At 43.9% G+C, this 18,106-nt stretch overlaps 2 protein-coding genes across 2 annotated transcripts in view; one reads left to right on the top strand and one right to left on the bottom strand.

The window, feature by feature from the left end:
* Maf (MAF bZIP transcription factor) overlaps positions 1–8,275 on the top strand; it is a 353,118-nt gene extending 344,843 nt beyond the window's left edge. Inside the window, exon 3 of the mRNA XM_076572184.1 lies at positions 8,124–8,275. The gene's annotated coding sequence lies outside the window, so the exon portion shown is untranslated. The remainder of the gene's footprint in view (positions 1–8,123) is intronic.
* An 87-nt stretch (positions 8,276–8,362) lies between these two features.
* The window catches only part of Wwox (WW domain containing oxidoreductase), a 943,002-nt gene continuing 933,258 nt past the window's right edge, over positions 8,363–18,106 (bottom strand). The window contains exon 9 of the mRNA XM_042277748.2: positions 8,363–9,462. Within this exon, the coding sequence (XP_042133682.1) occupies positions 9,274–9,462 (189 nt within the window). The 3' untranslated portion in view covers positions 8,363–9,273. The remainder of the gene's footprint in view (positions 9,463–18,106) is intronic.

Raw genomic sequence — 18,106 nt, 5'->3', positions numbered from 1 at the left:
ATTATTACTGTAGACTGTGTGCTTTTAGTCCTATTCACCTCCAACAGAATTTAAACAACTCTGGAAATGTTCTAAAACCAAAATAACACTGTTATCAGATTCTGAGAAGAATGCTGCTGTCCGCTCACAATTTCTCCTCATACCAGTTGGTATGTGAGCATGTCTGTGAGCAGGTGTGTTCACCCCTAAGTGCTTTCACATGCGAAGGTCAGAATTTAATATAGGGATCCCCCTCTGCTGTTGTCCGCCTTACTGTTTGAAAGAAGGTCTCTCAGTAAGCCTGGCACTTGCCATTTCATCTTAGACTGGCTGCTCAACGAATCAGGAGGATCCTCTTGCCTCTGCTCTTCCTGTTCTGGGGCTACAGACATATGTCACCATACCAGGCATTTATGTGAATGCCGAAGATCTGAACTCAGGTCCCCATGCTTGCACAGTGGCACCTTACCCACTCAACCTTCTCCCCAGCTCCTTCCAATAATATGTACAACTAATGACCACATCCAGGGCTTGCTGACGAGCACAGCTGTTTGTACAACTATTCTTTTACTTTCCTAACCATGTCATTTAAAGACTTTCCTTGTGTAGAGATGAGATGGAGAAAAATCTCAAGGCTCTGGCTTACCACTTAGCACAAATTGAGCAGGCAACCATAGAACACACTGTAGGAAGGGGCTAGTCATACCTACACACAGCAGATTTGCCGGTGTTCATTGTAAATGTTCAAAGTTAATAGGACTGCACCAAGGAAGAGAGGTAAGGAGTTGAACAAGTACAGTATGTGATATAACCTGGGTGGAAAGTCAAACTCTAGAGAGGAAGGTGTCTTTTGAATATCATTTGGCTGAAGCCACACAGAAGCGATGTGTGTATACAAAGCTCTGAAGGAAATATAAACAACTACTTGGTTATTTTTCCTAAGGAAATGATAACAATCCCCCCTGATTTTGTTTTTCAGATATATTTTTCATTATACAATGCAGGCCTAAAACTTCCACTCAGTTCCTAGGAACCTGAAAAACTGTCCCCTTTCTGTCAGTACCCGAGCTCAGAGACCTTTCTAGAAATCAGCTATGCATCCCAGCCGGCTCACAGGCTGGCTGTAACACTCAGTGACACAGGCATGTTATTTGACTGCTGACACGTTTCCTTCTGTTCCTACGACTCTTGCTTTTTTTGAAAAGTAAGAGAGCTAATACTCCTCCGATCGCAGAAAATGTGGGAACTCAGTACGAGAACGAATCGACAACTTCACCGACATTTTGCTCTGCAGATAGAACTAATTCCGTTGCTGTTTACTTCCGGCCATCTTTCTCACGGCATACAATTTCCATGGATAGATGCATGGATAGGGGCCGGGAGATGACTCAGTGTGTGGAGTGCTGGTGGTGCAAGGTGGAGAGGCTGAGTTTGGAACCACAGCAACCAACAGTAAGCCATGCATGGTGGAGTGGAGACTGGTGGATCCCTGGGGCTCCCAGACCAGCTAAGCCTTGCTAAACCTGTGAGCTCCAGACAGTGAAAGACCCTGTCCTAAAAAAATAAGGTGAGACCATGGACAAAGACACCACATGTCTGCCTCTGGCTTTCACACACGTACACACCTCCTGACACACAGGCACACACTAGTAATTTAAAGACTTGAAAAGTAGATGCAGAGGTAGCTACTTACCTAACAGAACTGGGATTGTTCTCCATAACCTTTTTGATAACTGACATTTTTACCAGCAGTTTGTAAGCATCACTAAGTCAGTCGTATTTCTGCCATTGACGTTATCATCGGGTCCTTGAAAGGCTTGTCTGCCAGCCCAAACATGTCAGAGGAGTTCACGTTCTCGCTATTGCTATCATTGTTATTGCTTCAAGAGACACATTCCCATCTGCGCCTGGGGGATGCTGCTGCTGCTGCTGCTGCTGCTTACAATTGGGACCAGAGCACAGTGGCTTGTGCTCAACAGATGTGGAGCTGAAGACAATTGAATTGTTTATTTTCCTAACATTTATTTATCTCTGTGTGTGTGTGTGTGTGTGTGTGTGTGTGTGTGTGTGTGTGTGGTATGTACCAGCCATGGTTCATGTGTAGAGGTCACAGGACAATTGGCAGTCCTCTCCTTCTACCTGTGGTCCTGGCTGGGGAGGGGACTGAAGTCATCAGGTGAGTTAAGAGGGCCTTCACCTGTCGCACTATCTAGCCAGTCCCAATTTTTTACTTTTAGTAACAGAATTTCTCTGGTTCATTATAATATGAATGTGATTTGGATTTCACACACACCGCACACACCCCCACCCCACCCCACCCCACACCATAGCCACTTTCATACTTATCAACTGTCCAGGCTCTAGAACGGCCCTGTTTTAGGTTTTATACACAGAAGTTGAGTTTCTGGGTCAGGGTTTTTGCATTGTTTTGTGTGCACATTTTTTACATGTGTGTGCAGGTATGTGTAGGCCATAGGGCAGTGTTTGATGTCTTCCTCAATCACAATCTACCTTATTTTTCTGAGATAATATCTCTCATTGCCCTGGGGCTTCCCAATTTGATTTGGTTCAGCTGGATGATCAGTTAATTCCAGGGACTCTGTCTACCTGTCTTCACGTCTCCAGCACCAGATTACAAGTACATGCCTGGCTTTTTAAAACATGCATTCTTGGCTCGAACTTGGGTCTTCCTGCATGTGCAGCAAGCATTTTACAGACTAACCATTTCCTACACCCTGGTTTGCACTATCTGTAATGATTATTGTGATTTTTATTGACTACTTTATTCTAAACAATGGTTCTTAGTCTCTGTTCTGAATGTTCTGAATGTGAACATGATAGTCTACACAGATGCCTTTTGTGTCAGAGAATTCTTGACAGCAAACAGGATGACACATCTGAATATTTTAGGTGCTTATCTGGGGAAGCTCTGTCCAGCCTTCCTCCAGGAAAGGCATCAGCTGGCCACTGTGCAGAGCAGCAAAAGGCCAGCATTTCAGCCCTCGAATCTAGGCCAGCCCAGGTAGAAGTCCCTAGAACTGAGTCTGAAGTGGGCGGGGAAGGGGGCAGGGGGCTGTCTCAGCACACCAGGCAGACTCCCAACCGTGCCCTGGTGCTGCCAGGAAAGCCTTCAGATTCTCCCCAGGGCTTCTGACACAGCAGAAGAGCAAGCACCCGGCAGAGGCCGACCGTCCGGCCGACCCAAACTTCAGCTGGCGCCTTGCTGTTTTCTGCATTCAGGCATTTTTATTTCGCTGATACAGGGTTCCTGGGCTTCTCTGCCTTGGTTCCAGGTGGAAGGAGCGTTCCACACCCAGGAACTTTCCCAGCATCCATTCTCAAGACTTGTGTTACTAAGTGCCAGGCAAGCAGGTCATCTGAGGAAAATAAACAGTGAAAAACACCTGTCACCCCCTTCCCCATCTCCTCCCTCAACATACAGCAGAGGTAAAAGCCAGCCAAGTGGGCAGTTCAAGACAAGTTTCTTGTCGGTAACTACTGTGGACCAGAAAATGTTCTGTATTGTTTGAAACTTGCAGCCTCCATGCTACTTTAAGAAAAGCAACACCCCCTCTCCTGAAAGCCTTATGTAAATGCATTTAACCAATCCTTCTCTAAAACAAAACTATGGTGAGGACCTTAATTCCAATAACAACAACAATCATGAATCAAGGTATATCTGTCTATCTATTTACTGAATATATGTTCACAAAGGCATTGAAAGATATAAAACGAATTTATTTATTTCCAAATATATAAATTTATGGAGGAAGCAAGACACAAATAAATTTGAAAATGCACTTTCAAAACGGAAGAAAACACATCAGAATGTTTCCACCGGTCGTCATGAGACAAGTGTGGTCCTGTGTGTTTTTCTGATCCCGTCCCCCTTCCCCACACTGAAATGCTAAGCATGCAGATGAGTTCTCTCATCAAAGCAGCAATGCATGTTGCTTAAAAGACAAATGATTCAGAGATCACTTCTAAGATCAATGCTTTTTCGATAGGACTTCTTAAATGAAGCAATTGTATAAATCACATTCAAAGGAGAAGACACATGTAGACAAATTCTTTTTTATAAACTGTGTGTATGAACTGTGAGTGCTGTACATATGTAGTGTATGTGCACACATGTACAGCCATGAGTGTACAGGTTGGCCAGGAGAGAATGTTGGGTGTTCTGATTGATCACACTTGGTCTTATTTCCTTGAGACAGAGTATGTCACTGAACCTGAGCTGATGGAGAGCAAGCCCTAGCAATCCTCTATCTTGGCTGCCAACAGCACTTGTGATGATAGGCATTCACGGCTACTTGTAGTTGTTTTACCTACATGCTCGGGATTTGAACTCAGGTCCTCATGTTTGTGCAGCAAACTGCACAGGTTTGTTCAGCAAACCTGCTGAACCATCTCCCTAGTCTCCTCCGGTAAAGCCTTAATGACATCTTTTTAAAAGTTTTATAGATGTCTAGATGTAGACAAGAAAGCAAAAGAAAGCAAGAGGGGGTACTGGAGGAGGGACAAGAGAATGCGCAAATGCTGTGACTATGGGGGACTGGGTCAGAGACAGATGGGCTCAGAGCACAAGGCCACACAAGAAGTCATGACCTCAGGGTCTGGTGGCTTCCTCACTGATGCAAAGGAAGAATCACATTGATTACCAGTAGTGGGAGATGTAACTAACTACACAAAACAACTTTCTAGTAAGCCAATGGCAGAATGCACTCGTAAACACTTTGGAAATGGAACTCAGTAAAAGTTAATTTTCTCCACCAGGATGCCCAGCATCCAATGAGACATGGCCACAACTGCAACATCTTAGGACAAGTTCTCAGCGAATCTCAGATAAAGTGAGGTAACTCCTTGGGGTAGAGGCCTCTCTCCTGTGAATGAGTGATGGAGAGTCGCTATTTGCATATTCCTATCTCATCCATTCAAAGTAGCTTTGCTCCCTTATTCTAAGATGCAGCGGGAGACGACCCCATAAACACAATAGTGAGAAAACAGACAACCTCTCTGATTGGTGTGGCATAAATAACATTTAATAAATGCAAACAGTATGTCAGCTACCAAGATGTGGCCCTCTGGGAACTCCCAACTAGTGTTGTGAGCACAGGAGCCAATGAGAACCAAAGATATCTGGAGTATTTATTCATTTTGGTCTGGGTATCAGATTCAGATGAGGTCACTGCCTTGCTGCACTGGTGACTGGAAAGGAAGAGAAACAGGATGCTCTTTGACTGAATACTGGTAAAGATGAGACACCCCGACTAGACTGCTCTTTTCCCACCCAAGCCCCTCTCTCTGCACTCACTCTCAATTTCCATGCTAATTAAAACTGTGAACTCTACCCTGTGGGAAAATGAAGGACAGATGCTTAGGCTGGCTGCTAGGGAATAGTATGCATAAGTAGACATAGCTTGTGACAAGATGATGTTGAAATAAGTTTGAAACAGTAAATAGCACACTTAGCATTGACAGGGCTGTAAACACACACACACACACACACACACACACACACACACACACACACACACACACACGCTTCTGTCAGCACGTCATCACTGAAACAGGCAGCCCTGTAAGAGTTTCTGGGCTCCCTGCAAAATGATGCTAGGATTTTGGTTTTTGAGACAGGATTTCTCTGTGTACCCTTGGTTGTCCTGGAACTCACTCTATAGACCTGGCTGCCCTCAAACTCACAGAGATCCGCCTGCCTTTGCCTCCTGAGTGCTGGCTGAGAAATGAATACTTAAAAGGAAAAGTGTATATATTTGGAGGTGCTAACTGAGATATTAGTTCTAACAGTACAAACTAGAAGTTACCTGAATGTCCCATAGTAGAAACCTGGGCCTATAATGATATCCTGCATTATCTCTTAGGCATCTATTAAAGTCATAGAAAGACTTGAAAAACAAGATGATTTTTTGTGGGGTAAGAAATTAGAGCAGGAGTACAAAAATCAAATGCTTGAGCCAAAAGCAAAGACTTGAGAGGTAATATGGAAAGACGACATAATCTATATTTAAATTTAGCAATATTACTAGGCTTCCTTTTTCTAAAAAGTTACCTTTTGCTGTTGGTGTCTCATTTCACAAATTCAGCAATTCAGACCAAATTCTTCAATGATCATAAGGATCATATTTAATGACCTTAGTATTCTGAAGTGATTTCAGCTACTAACTGGGGTATGTTGGGAGGCACAGAGTCACTGTACAGGATACATAGGTATTGCTATTTTAGGTTTTTGTTGATTTGTTTGTTTGTTCAACATAAACTTAGAAAAGTGATGAGAATTGGTGGTGAGATCTGGCAGGAACTTTGCAGTTTGAGGCTTCCTGGTCTAGTGTTGACCTTGATGAAAGCATTCAGGCCTCCTCCTTCATTGAGGTTCAAAACAAAGCTGCCCATCTCCTCATTCTAAAAGAGCAAAGCCACAAGCCACAGGGCAGCATTGCTTTAGTTTCTTTCCTATTGATAAGTGGTACAAGGTTTTATTCAGGCATGGAAGTGGAAACCAGACACCTTTGGACTTAAAGAAACAGGACCAGAGAGGAACTTGGCAGAAAATGACCACAGAGAAGTGGGCTCATTCTTCTCAAATTGGGTGTATTGTGCAGTTTCATTAGAATGTTGGATATCAAGTCCACTTACAGCTAAGCCCAGGCTGGGTATGGACTTATTTATTCCTGGAAAAGAGTGGGGGAGGGAGGTTATTTGGGTAGACCAGAAGCCCAAATTACTGGGTCCATGGCAGGTATGAAAGCAATTTGTAACACTTATACCAAGCATTGGCCTCAGCAGGACAGCTGCATTCCAGCCTTAGGTAGAAAGGTAATTTCCCTTTGTGAGTGATTCACTCATTGCATAAATTCAGTGTGAATACACTGCTGGTCTCTAGTAAGCCCATGAAGAGGGGTATGTTATGGAAGACACACAGGCTTGAAGCGCACTGAGCTGCCTTCCAGGCCTGACTCTGACTCTGACCCTCCATAGCATGGGCTATGGAGAAGCTGCTCTCTGAGCCTTCCTTTTATCCCTCGAGCAAACAACAAAAAGATGGGTATGGTTTGTCCAGACCTTTAACTGACTCAACAGATACCACAAGCTTGATGGAGTTTGTACTAGGAGGGAAGAAAAATGGTGACTCAGAGTGCTTCCAGTGCTATTTAGTACTTAAAAGGAGGGACATTAAGGACAAGGGAAGGTCACTTGGTGTTACCATGAATGATATGACAGACACGCTACCCTGTCTGAAACAGGTGACATTTGAGCAGAAAACAGAAGTCGGTGAGAGGCAAACCTTTATGTGAGCAAAGCATCTCCATACAGGGAGGAGCAGATAGAATGCACTTGAACTGAGAGTGTGTTTGGCATGCCTGAGGGACACAAGTCTAGAGGGTGTCCTACAGGAAAGGGAGAAAATGCTAGATAGAACACGGGATGCACAAGGTAGGAGGGGTTCAAATTAAGAAATAAGAAACAGGCTATGGGGGGAAATGTTGACTACTCAATGAAATGGAAGCTGTCAGCTAGCTTTTGCTGTATAACGAATAACCCTGAGATTTGATGGCTTAAAATCACAGTCTCACATTATTCTTTATAGTTCTATGAGTTAAGTGTGGAGTTTCTTTCCCTCTGGGTTGCCTTATCTGGCATGGGAGGCTGCAGCCAGGCTGTGAGTAGCTGAAAAGCAATGGTATTTGACTTGACCCACGCAGAGGCAGAGGCCCAGAGATCTGTGTCATCGGCTAGCTTGAAGCTGCCATCCCAGGAGGAGGGACAGTGACATAAGTACCTCTCTATCCTCACCTCCTGCATGTCATAGAGGCTTCTTCTACATCTTGGTGACCACAAACTTTGAGTTTCAGAATGCACCATTCAGGATTCTCATATGGGTTAATGAAGCATAAAAGGTTTGGTTCATAAGATATAGGAGCATATTAATTAGCTTAAAAGTCATGTCCATGTCCCCTTGCTGGGAGACCATGGTGTAAGTGAAGAGAGAGAGTTCTCTCGAGTAACTCAGGATCCCAGGAACCATCCCTTGAAGACAGAGATAACCATCTGTAAGTAACAGGAATTAATGTAATGAAGGTAAAACTACCCAACAGTCACTTTTCTTCTCTTTCTTTCTCTCACAGAAAATACGATGCTGGCATGCTTATCCCATGAGACAACTCGGCCCACAAAGCACAAAAACTAAACCCAAACTCAGAGAAGAATCAAGAATGGTGTTTTCCCGGCGTCTACAAGAAGCGCTTTATTTTTCCTCTAGATTCCTTTTCTAAAAAAAAAAAAAAAAAATGAAAACAAACAAAAACAAAACAGAACAACACTAACTGAGATGAACATCCAAACAAATGATACACACTTCAGGCAATCATAGTCCAGCATGTTCTTTTATTAAGCATAGGATGGGAGGAACCAGGGGAAATTGAAGCTAGACACTAATTTGGGAGGACTGAGAGGCCATGATACTCCCTAAGGGGGTTGTTCTCCAAACTGTGAGTGAAGAATGATGGGAACTACCTCCTATTTCCCACCTCAAGAATGTCTCATGCATCTTAAGGACACCTTGCTTCCTTCCTCACCCATCTGTGTATCTAGGGAATGATTGGCAACATGTATTTGTTATGCTCTCTAAAGAATTGCCTGCATAGCTTTGGCAGGGAAGACAGAGAGTGGTACTCTTGGGACCCACCAGCTTCTGCACACTGGTTCTGCTCTCCTCTGATGGCACCATCACATCGGTTCTGTTGGGACAAGGTTCTGAGTTTCTCTCAAAGTTGCCCAGCCTGGTCAGACTTGGTAGGGAAGTGAGAAACATTGGCCTCCAGGACAGAACTCAGCATGGAGAGGTGAACATGTGCTTTATCTTCCATCAATAGGAAAAAGCCAGCCTCGGGTGGCAGTGGTGGCCACGGTGGTACTTGGGTGGGTCAAGGGGTCATGAAGCTATTCCAAAGGTAATAGAGACTCCCTTGTGCTTCTACAGTGAGCAAAGGAACCTACATGTTAACCATGCTTCCAGTTTCAAGCAGGGCCACCACCAGAAAAGCAAGCAGACCCACGACTAACCCTGTCCTAGAAAAGGAATGTTGTCCCTTGAAAGTCCCCGCTTCCCACCCACGGACACCTGACCTTTCCCCATTGATCGCAGCTGTTCGTATTTCTTTTACTCTCATGGCTCCGCACTGGAGGGTTTAGGGGCGCCCCAGGATGATGGGGCTGGCAGTGATGAGGGTCAGAACATGGGTGGGGGTTGGTTTGCCCACAATTATGGGGCTCTGATTAGCTGGATGGACTGTGCAGTCGGTCCTGGATGAGCCGCTCGCTGAGTTCCCACAGGGCCCGGGCTGTCTCTTCGCTCTGAGCCTCTTCCGATGGCAGGCAACGGCAGCAGTTGTTGAAATACATCCCTCCGAGGCCTTCCAGCTCAGGGGCGACTGCACAGTAGACAGTGGTAGCAGCTCCCTGTTGCTGAAAAACAGAAGAAAGAAAAGCACTTGTTTTTAAAAACTGAATGGTAAGACAATGGCAATCTGGCTATCAGGAGATCAGTGAACCTTTCTCCACTTGGACATCAGCGTGGCAAAGGGCTCAGCTCTAAGCACAGGACTGCAAAGTATGATGTGTGATGGCCTTGGAAAAACAAGTCCATAAACTCTGCTTGTAAAGCTGGTGTGACTTTTCACACCTCATAGAGGAAAAAGCTTGGGAAATAAAGATACATTTCAATATAACATGCCAGATGCCATTTCAGCACAAAGAAAAAGATACTGTCCTTCCCAACATGCAAGAACAGATCCATCCAAACCTCTGACTTCTTAATGTACAATATAATTCGACACCAAGAACTTTCTAGATCCTTCTGTCCAAAAGAAACCAACCATTCTTGATTATGGCCCATCAAATGGATGACTCAAATGAGGCTGGTGCCAGATCGTTCCTGTATTCTTTGCCCAGGGTGCTCTTGGGAGTAGGATGGATTTACAATACTGTTGAGATGTTTAACACACACACACACACACACACACACACACACACACACACACACACACACACACACACACAGAGTCTCACAAACCCCTACACTGATGTGTTTATTCACCCTGAAAACACTTTTCTAAATGTCATATCTGTTCTGATTTACAACAAGAAATGGCCTAAGGTGGGAGGCATGTTTCCTTACAGCCCATTTCAAAATGCAAGTCTCTATGAACACCACTGATCATTTCTGGTCTCCTCTGGAGTAACAGTTGGGGCTGTAGCTAGGGGCGTGCTCACTGATGGGGCACCATGTCATCTCAACTGACAGAATATTGCCAGAGATGCTATAAAGAGGGCAAGAGCTCACTTTGCTTTGCAAGCCATAATTAAAAATAATAGGTTTCTGTGCAAAGGGAGGCATGGTGAGCAGGGCTCTAATTTAAAACCAGTACCGTTTATCTGCCGTCCTGTGATCATTTAGGTGGAGGACAGCTCTTGATGCATCAACTCGCTATCAGCTGATGGGGAGTAGGGGTTACAAACAAGGACCGGAAGCTAACCACAGATGTCACTTTCAGGAAAACATTAGGGATGTTTGCCAGGAAGGTGAGATGGCTTTCTGTCTCCACCCAAACTTAACCATTTGTTTCTGCCCCAACAGGGTTTAAATTGTTAGATCAGAGTGTCCGTGGAAGAACATCCCCATAAATGACTAGAATCATTAGAGCTAGAGTCACTCTGAGAACCAGGATCCCAAGGGATTATAATGTTAGCCAAGTTCCACAAAGCCTCTTTGGGCTTTATTGGGTGCCGATTTCTGTGTCAGGCTCTGTGGTCACATACGCATTGGTCAAATGCAGCCAAGTGGCCTGACTGTGGGAGATGTATAGAGAAGTGTGACACAGACTTGATGTTTGATAATACAAACTGCTTGAGCCCACTGGCCAGGTCCTACCAGTCCAGGATTTGAACATCTGACTTGTGATCAGAGCTTAACTGAATAGCAAATGGTTAGTGACTTCCTTAAGTTCCACAACAAGCCCCCCCCCCAAACAAACAGTGAATATTTTGGTTTCAGTGATTTCTTTCTTAGCTGATCTCCTTTTACTGAGTTGTTATTGCCCATCACCTTTAGCTGAACACCAGGCATGTGTATCTAAATACCTGCCAGGGGGTTATGGCATTCTTCAGCATCTTGTAAGGAGGAAAGGGCAGCTAAAGTGCCTCTAATCCTAAGTAGAACCCAAGGAGGACCACTGGACTAACTCAAGCCAAACAGCATCTTGTCCTCTGCTCTCTGCAGAGTGAAGGTGGAGACGGAGCTTGGAATAAAATTTGGGCCATCTCTCTTGGATTTTCATTTTATTTTATACGTGACAAATCCAGCCAAGAATAATCAGGTGACTTGCCATAGACTTCTAAGTGGTGGCGGAGAGAATCCAGTCAGCTTACCTCCAGATCCTTCCTTCCTCCTCCTCTTCCCCCAGCCCTAGATGATTCCCATATCAGACAGTGGTTCTAATCTCACAACAGACTGGCCTCTCATCACTTTGCCAATCCTGAGATAAGACCAAGGGAGGCCACTCAGAAAAGTGATAATCAGAGCTCTTCTAAACCTTGTAGCATACATATCGCCTCTGTGTCCTTCTAACATGATGTGATCTGTGTGCTTGCCTGGGTGAAATGGTACTTCTGTGAAGAAATTCTGAGGTCACCCCAATCCAGAATCAAGCCAAATGGAGGAGCAGGAGGAGGTGTATTTGCCATCACTGGAATCTGCAAGTGATCGCAGTTTGTCTGGTTTCACAGAAGTGGCCATTTGGTGACTGTGTTGAAAGACACGCAGTTTTGAAAGCCCAGTCTTCCACACATGCTCATTTCCATTCCTTGCCATTGGTCCTAGGGTAGTTTACAACAACAATTCTACTGCCACTGTCCCCAGCTTTATAAAAGCACACAGAGCAGGGTACAAAGGCTACCTTTGCTACCCCAAAGACTGACGGTGTCCTTTTAGCAGGGCCTCCCTGCCTGAGCCGTGAATGCTGCCGTGGGCTCTTGCTTTATCTTCTTTTCCGGACAGACAATTAAGTGCTGACAATATCTTGTTGGTCCCATGCCCATTACCTCATGGGCTTTTTGGAGAATTTTCTTTTCGGCTGTTCCAGTGGCGACCTTTGAGTGATAGCTTTATACCATTAGATGTGGCAACGGTTTAAAAAACAAGTCCCCACTTTGGGCTCATCAGCTTTTCAGTCTGCGTATCATCAGCCTGAGACGGAACCACATTAGTGAGATCTCATTAGTAAACAAGCTTGTGCCACTGACAGAAGATGAAACATTTTTAAACTGATAAGAAAGGTTTGGTTTTGAGGGTTTTTTTTTTTTTTGAACACTTTAATCACCATCAAATGACTTTCGTGCCACTTTTGGGGGCATCAGTACATAATTCAGAGAAAATGAAAGAGACACAGAGAGGAAATAATGTTAACAACACGTGTAATATTTGAAGGTATGACTTGCCATTTGTCAGCATTGCTTTTCTGATCCATGGTGATAAAATAATAACCCGTTGACATATGAGTGTTGGCTGGAGCTGTGGGTTTTTCCAGATGTTTTTTGTTTGTTTGTTTCCTTTAGAACAATTTGTCAGGTTGCTCATAAGTCACTTATCACAAGAAACTGGGGAAGTAGCATCTCCAACCCATACTGATGTCACTGGGCTAACATGTTAATGACCCAGGACTGAGAATTTCTGGGAAGCCCAGTAGAGTTTTTAATCATACCCCTGTGCCATATGGGCTCTAGTCAAACGTTTGTGAGTGGCCGGAGTTCAACTGTGCCATCAGCCGTTACTATGTAGGTAAAACTGCCCAGGGTTCTTGCTTGTAGATTAAGCTGAGAACATCTTGCTAATACAAGCTCATCATTTTCATTAGGAAATCATTTTTTCAGGTTTGCAATCCCATCTTCCACCTCAGAAAGCTGGGATGCAGACAGGCTGCTGTTGGTAGTTGGTAGCTGAGACCCTGAGACGTAAAGGAGCCATCCTTCCAAAACCCTTTGTTGGGATGAAAGCATTAAATAGCTGACTTCCATCAACATTTATTTGGTAACCGCTGGCCATCAATTTGTAGCTGTCACCACAGGTTACAAATAGATATTGAGTCCTTTGAAGAAAGAGGTAGAGAGGTTTCTGGTGAACAACACATGGTTTAAAAAAACCAAACCAAACCCCACACTGGTATCTGTGATGCAATACTTAGTACTGTGATGGAAAACTCACGTTCTAATAAGAACACATGTTACGCAATTAATTTAGCTTTCAGGTGACTCTACTTTAATATGCATGCTTATTTAAAAGGAAGAATAAATTTCTGTCTTAAAGTAGATGTAACAATGCATTTTAAAATGCACACACACTATCATGGCATATCTATATTCAAAGACTTGAAAGAGCAGTAGATGTTGGAAGATTGCTTTATAACAGACCTATCCACACCAGGACATTGCACAGCAAATGCTGAATTAATCAATTTATGCAAAGGAACGGAACAGAGCATGCAAGCTAGATTAGGCCTGGAGCCTCAAGGGCAGGGAAGGAAGGCAGCTCTTGAGAGGTGGGCAGTGACTGCAGAGATGGATTGAAAGTAATGCGCCACAGCAAGAGTGTTAGGCAAAGAGGAAAGACAGGTGCATCTTCAGACTCCCAAAGCTTTCATTGCTACTCATCTGGGGTCTCGTAAGCAAAGAATATACTTTGTAAATGTGAAACCAGTGGCCCTGTGGACAGACCTCTCTGAGTGGAAAGATCAGTCACAAAGCTGTGGTACAGACCTTCCTTCCCCTCTCCTAGTAATAGTGACACTCCTGCAAGTGAGTTTATAAGACTTCTGTCAGAAATAGGCAACATTGCATTCTGGAGTTCATCTCCAAATGTCTTGGTGCTTGGGACATAGCTGTTCCCACAAACAATTAAAATTCAAATCTCTGGTTCACGAGGCAAAAACAAGCTGTTCCAAGGGATGCTCTGTCCCTATGTACCATCCAAGAACAATATTGTCAGTGGAGAAATTGACCTCAAAGTCCACACTATTCCATCTGTTCAGAAAGCAAAGTGGTTAGTGCAGGAACGAGGCTCATGAACCTTTCTGACCCCAATGAGAGAACACCTCCACTGCTACCAGTACAAGTGAATTACACAATGCTGGGCCAGTGCTTATCAGTAAGCAAGCCAGTTCCACCCCAGTGGGAGGAGGGAGTAGAAGAGAACCAACAGCTCTGCTCTCCAGTGAGTTCCAGCCATAGTGACTGTCCCAGTGGCTACGATGACCAGCATTTATTGATGACTAGCATTTGTCAAGTGCCTGCAGGTAGCTTCATGAGCATCACCTTCTAATCCACAGGCCGTTCCATGAGCCAGGGACAACTAGCGTCTCCATTTTTATAGACCTACTTATATTCAGAGATCAAATGTCACTTGTCCACAGTCATAGGGACAGTCACAGATTGACTGATTCAGAATCCATGAGTTAGTGTAGGAAACCTCCCTCCCAAACACGCGACATGAATAAGGTCACATTGCCCATTTCCTTCCAGGTGGCTCCCATTTGACTCAAGCTTCCTGGTGCTATTTTGTCTTCTTTCCCAGGTCATGCCTACTTACAGAATGATTTGGCCTCAATTAAATATACAAGCTGTCATATGTCCACCTGAGAAATGCTCAAAGGAGATTTTTCCACTGTTGATTTAGTCAGTGAACTAAATTGAAATTATATCCATTTGGATTAATAAAAAAAAAAAATGAAGACTCAGCACCCTATCCATCGATTCAATAGCAAATGACCTTTCATTTAAAAAAAAAAAAAGTTACCTGACTCAAAATGCCACCTGCAGGCACCAAATCTGCCAAGCTAAGGTACATACCCTTTGATGATAGATGTTTTCAAAGCACAACCATCAAAACCAGTGGAATAAATGGCTGTCTGCATGTCCTCTCTATCCTGCCATCTCCCAACAACACTCTCATACAGAAGCTTGCACGTACTCAGCCAGAAAGGTCCAGCCCTTCCATTCATTTCCAGAGCCACCCCTGTTTTGTAAACTCCCATACAAGTGTGGCCTCCCTGGGCGCAGGCGCTGGCACGCTCCATTAGACTTGCAAAGCAAAACAACCCACCTCCTGCCTTGCAACCCCCAATAAATCCCTAGCATATTAACTCCTACAATTTCCCAACAATTGATTCCTACAAAGGCCTTGAACAGTACAGGCGTGGATACATGCAAATATTTTGTTTAGACACTGAGATGTAAACTTCTTCATAGCCCTTGGGAGTTCTGCTAACACACAGGTTGTTCTTAAGCCTTCGTTACAAAAAGCCTTCATTGCAGGGGAAAAAAAAAAAAAAAAGAAGCAGCAGCAGCTCTGGAGACTGGATATTTGTTTATAGGCTCTACCAGTGTGAGGAAAAAATGTTCCAGAAAAGCCATATAGAGCACACACAACCCCTTCATCCTGTAGACGGGAATGTGCTCAACTGTCACAGTGGCTTTGACAGTGTGCTCCAGGACTTACTTGTTACCACAAATGCCTTTGCTAAATACAGGCCCCCAGCTATTGAAGAGCTCAGGTTCTTTTTCTGGTGATTTGCCCATGAAGGTAAAGAGTATGTTCTAGGGTGTGGGGACATATCTGCAGAGTCCAGGCTTAATGGCAGTGTCTGAGGGATAGGCAGATAGTGAAATATGCCCACCCATCACATGAAACACCATTAGGCCAAGCACGGATAATACCCAAATTGCAAAGCTCCTCTTGAGTGACGTGAAGGAGGAGAATGAATGACATTGAGCTATCAGATGGGGGCACACTCTCAGAGAGGGTCTCTGAGATGATCCGAGACATTTCCTGTTGCATTGAAGGAACCCTAAGTAAGACACCACCAAATGGAAGTCTCTGAGAAAAGACACCATTTTCTGGAAAAGGTCCCTGAGGAGCTTTGGGGTGCTGGTTGGAAGACCAAGGTGGAGTAAATGTGAAAGACTCCAGCAGTGTTGCTGTTTTGACTCTGCAATAGGAAGCCTCGGAAACCCTGGCTTCAAGATGGAAAGCTGGATGGAATTCCTTTAAAACACAAGAATACAGCTGCCATTCCTAAAACCTTAAGTCTAAGAAAGAAGACAGCTAATCCCGACCATTCCAAGATGTCCAAAGGCATGTTTGGTTGAGAAGGGAAAAGCCAGGCAAAGATTTTAATTTACCAAGTCAGGAGGGTTAGAGAGCAGAACAATCTCTGTAAGCTGTTGGGGGCTCTGTGTGCACATCAAGGATTGTTCTAGAATTTCTCTTAAAGTAAATAAAGTTCTTTTTTCTATTTTCCTCATGCCTGGGGATTTTTGCAATAGACAGCTCATGGGTTCCATGACAGAATTATGTGTGATCTTAAAGGACTAGCAATATGATATTTAGGGTCATTTCACCTTTTTGAGATCTGTTAGTATGACTTGTGAGACCCTAGATACTATTTGGTGGGAAGGGAGGTGGAGGGTAGGTACTCCTAGTAAGAAGAGGGAAAAGGCATGGCTCCAGGGTAATCTGTTTGATTGTCTTGAAGCACACTTCCTCCATATTCCCGGTTTGCCTGGCCACATTTCTCTTGAGCACTTCTCCTTAGATGGAAGGGAAGGTCCTGTGGATTAGGTCCTACATATTCATGAAAGACATCCCAGGGCATTCCTGTTGAGTTGCCCGGACTATGTACTTTACTCAGCTCAGCTCAAGCTGTAGTTCTTTTGCAGATGGAGATTTGTCTCGTGGGATGGAAACTTGGTGGATCCATTCTTTTATGAGTTACTTTGATATGGTCCAACAGACGAGCCATAGAAATCTGCCACCGAAATAAGCATCTTACTTATAGCATAATTGGGCCCACCACTGTAATTTTTCAACTGGTCCACCTCAGTGCCAGAACTGAAGGACCACTGAGTGTTCATAAGATGAAAGAAGATATTTAGCTGGTGTTAATTTGAAACATCTTATATTTTACTTCTTTAACCTTGGTTATAGCCACATATATATATATATGGCTATAACTGTATATACATGTATGCTTCTGTATTCACCATGTATACTGAAATAAACCTTTAAAATGATTGCCAGGCAGAATTAATGGGTTTGGTTATAATATATAATAAAAAGATGTCTTCCTAGTATAAGTGAAACACATAGTTTCCCCCTTTTCTTCTGCATAGAAAAGTTTCGGTCAGTTTGCCTGTCTTTTTATCTCTTGAAGGTAAAACAAAGAAACCTGACTATGGAGAGCAGGCAGGATTTCAGGACACACCCCAAATGAGCTGTTTAGAGTTTTAAGGCCCCCAGTATCTATATACCTATGTCACTGGTAAACCCTACAAATAGAAATAAAAATACTGGGTGGGGGGGAGATGGGAACACAAGGTCTCTGATATGACCATATCAAGGTAAGAAATGAACTCTTACTCTGTTGTCCCAGCATGAATTAAGAAGGCGCATCTCACCGTAATTCAGCACTCATCAGCAGGCAGCGCTCACCCCCCACCCCAAACCCCATGGCCAGCCCTACCATATCAAATAAGGCACATCGTCATTCAGCTGTGTGTTTTCTTTGAGAACTCCTTGGAACAGATCATTTCTCGGGCTTGAAGATGTCAGCCTCGCTAATATTTCATTCAGAACATACTGTGGCGGGTGTCTCGTTTGTTATTACTTCCATAATTAATGGCGATCACTCAGGCACCGCCTTTACACAGAAAGAGATCTCTTCTCAGTGGTCCAGGAGCTAATGAGAAACAATAGCTAGTTCATTCACCAGCAGCTTGTTGCTAGTTAGTGGGAAATGATCACGTGTGCTGTTGCTTTAATTGCCAGGGTAAATAATTCTGCCTGGGTGTTAGTGAGCCTTTTCAAGCACTTCATGCAAATACACTAGAAACAAAACAAACAAAAAAAATTTTTAAAAATTGCATTCTATCATGCAAATATTATCTAAATATGCATGTGCTAACTACTCAGCTACTGTATTTTAGGAAATACAATTAGGCTGCCTTTCTCTTCTCCTACGTAGACTGTAAATAACTGTAGATCTTTCTCTTGCTTCCTTAT

The sequence above is a fragment of the Peromyscus maniculatus genome, chromosome 5, assembly GCF_049852395.1.
Source record: "Peromyscus maniculatus bairdii isolate BWxNUB_F1_BW_parent chromosome 5, HU_Pman_BW_mat_3.1, whole genome shotgun sequence".
Lineage (NCBI taxonomy): Eukaryota > Metazoa > Chordata > Mammalia > Rodentia > Cricetidae > Peromyscus > Peromyscus maniculatus.
Note: the sequence above shows the minus strand (reverse complement) of the source record. Positions and strands in the feature narration are given on the sequence as shown.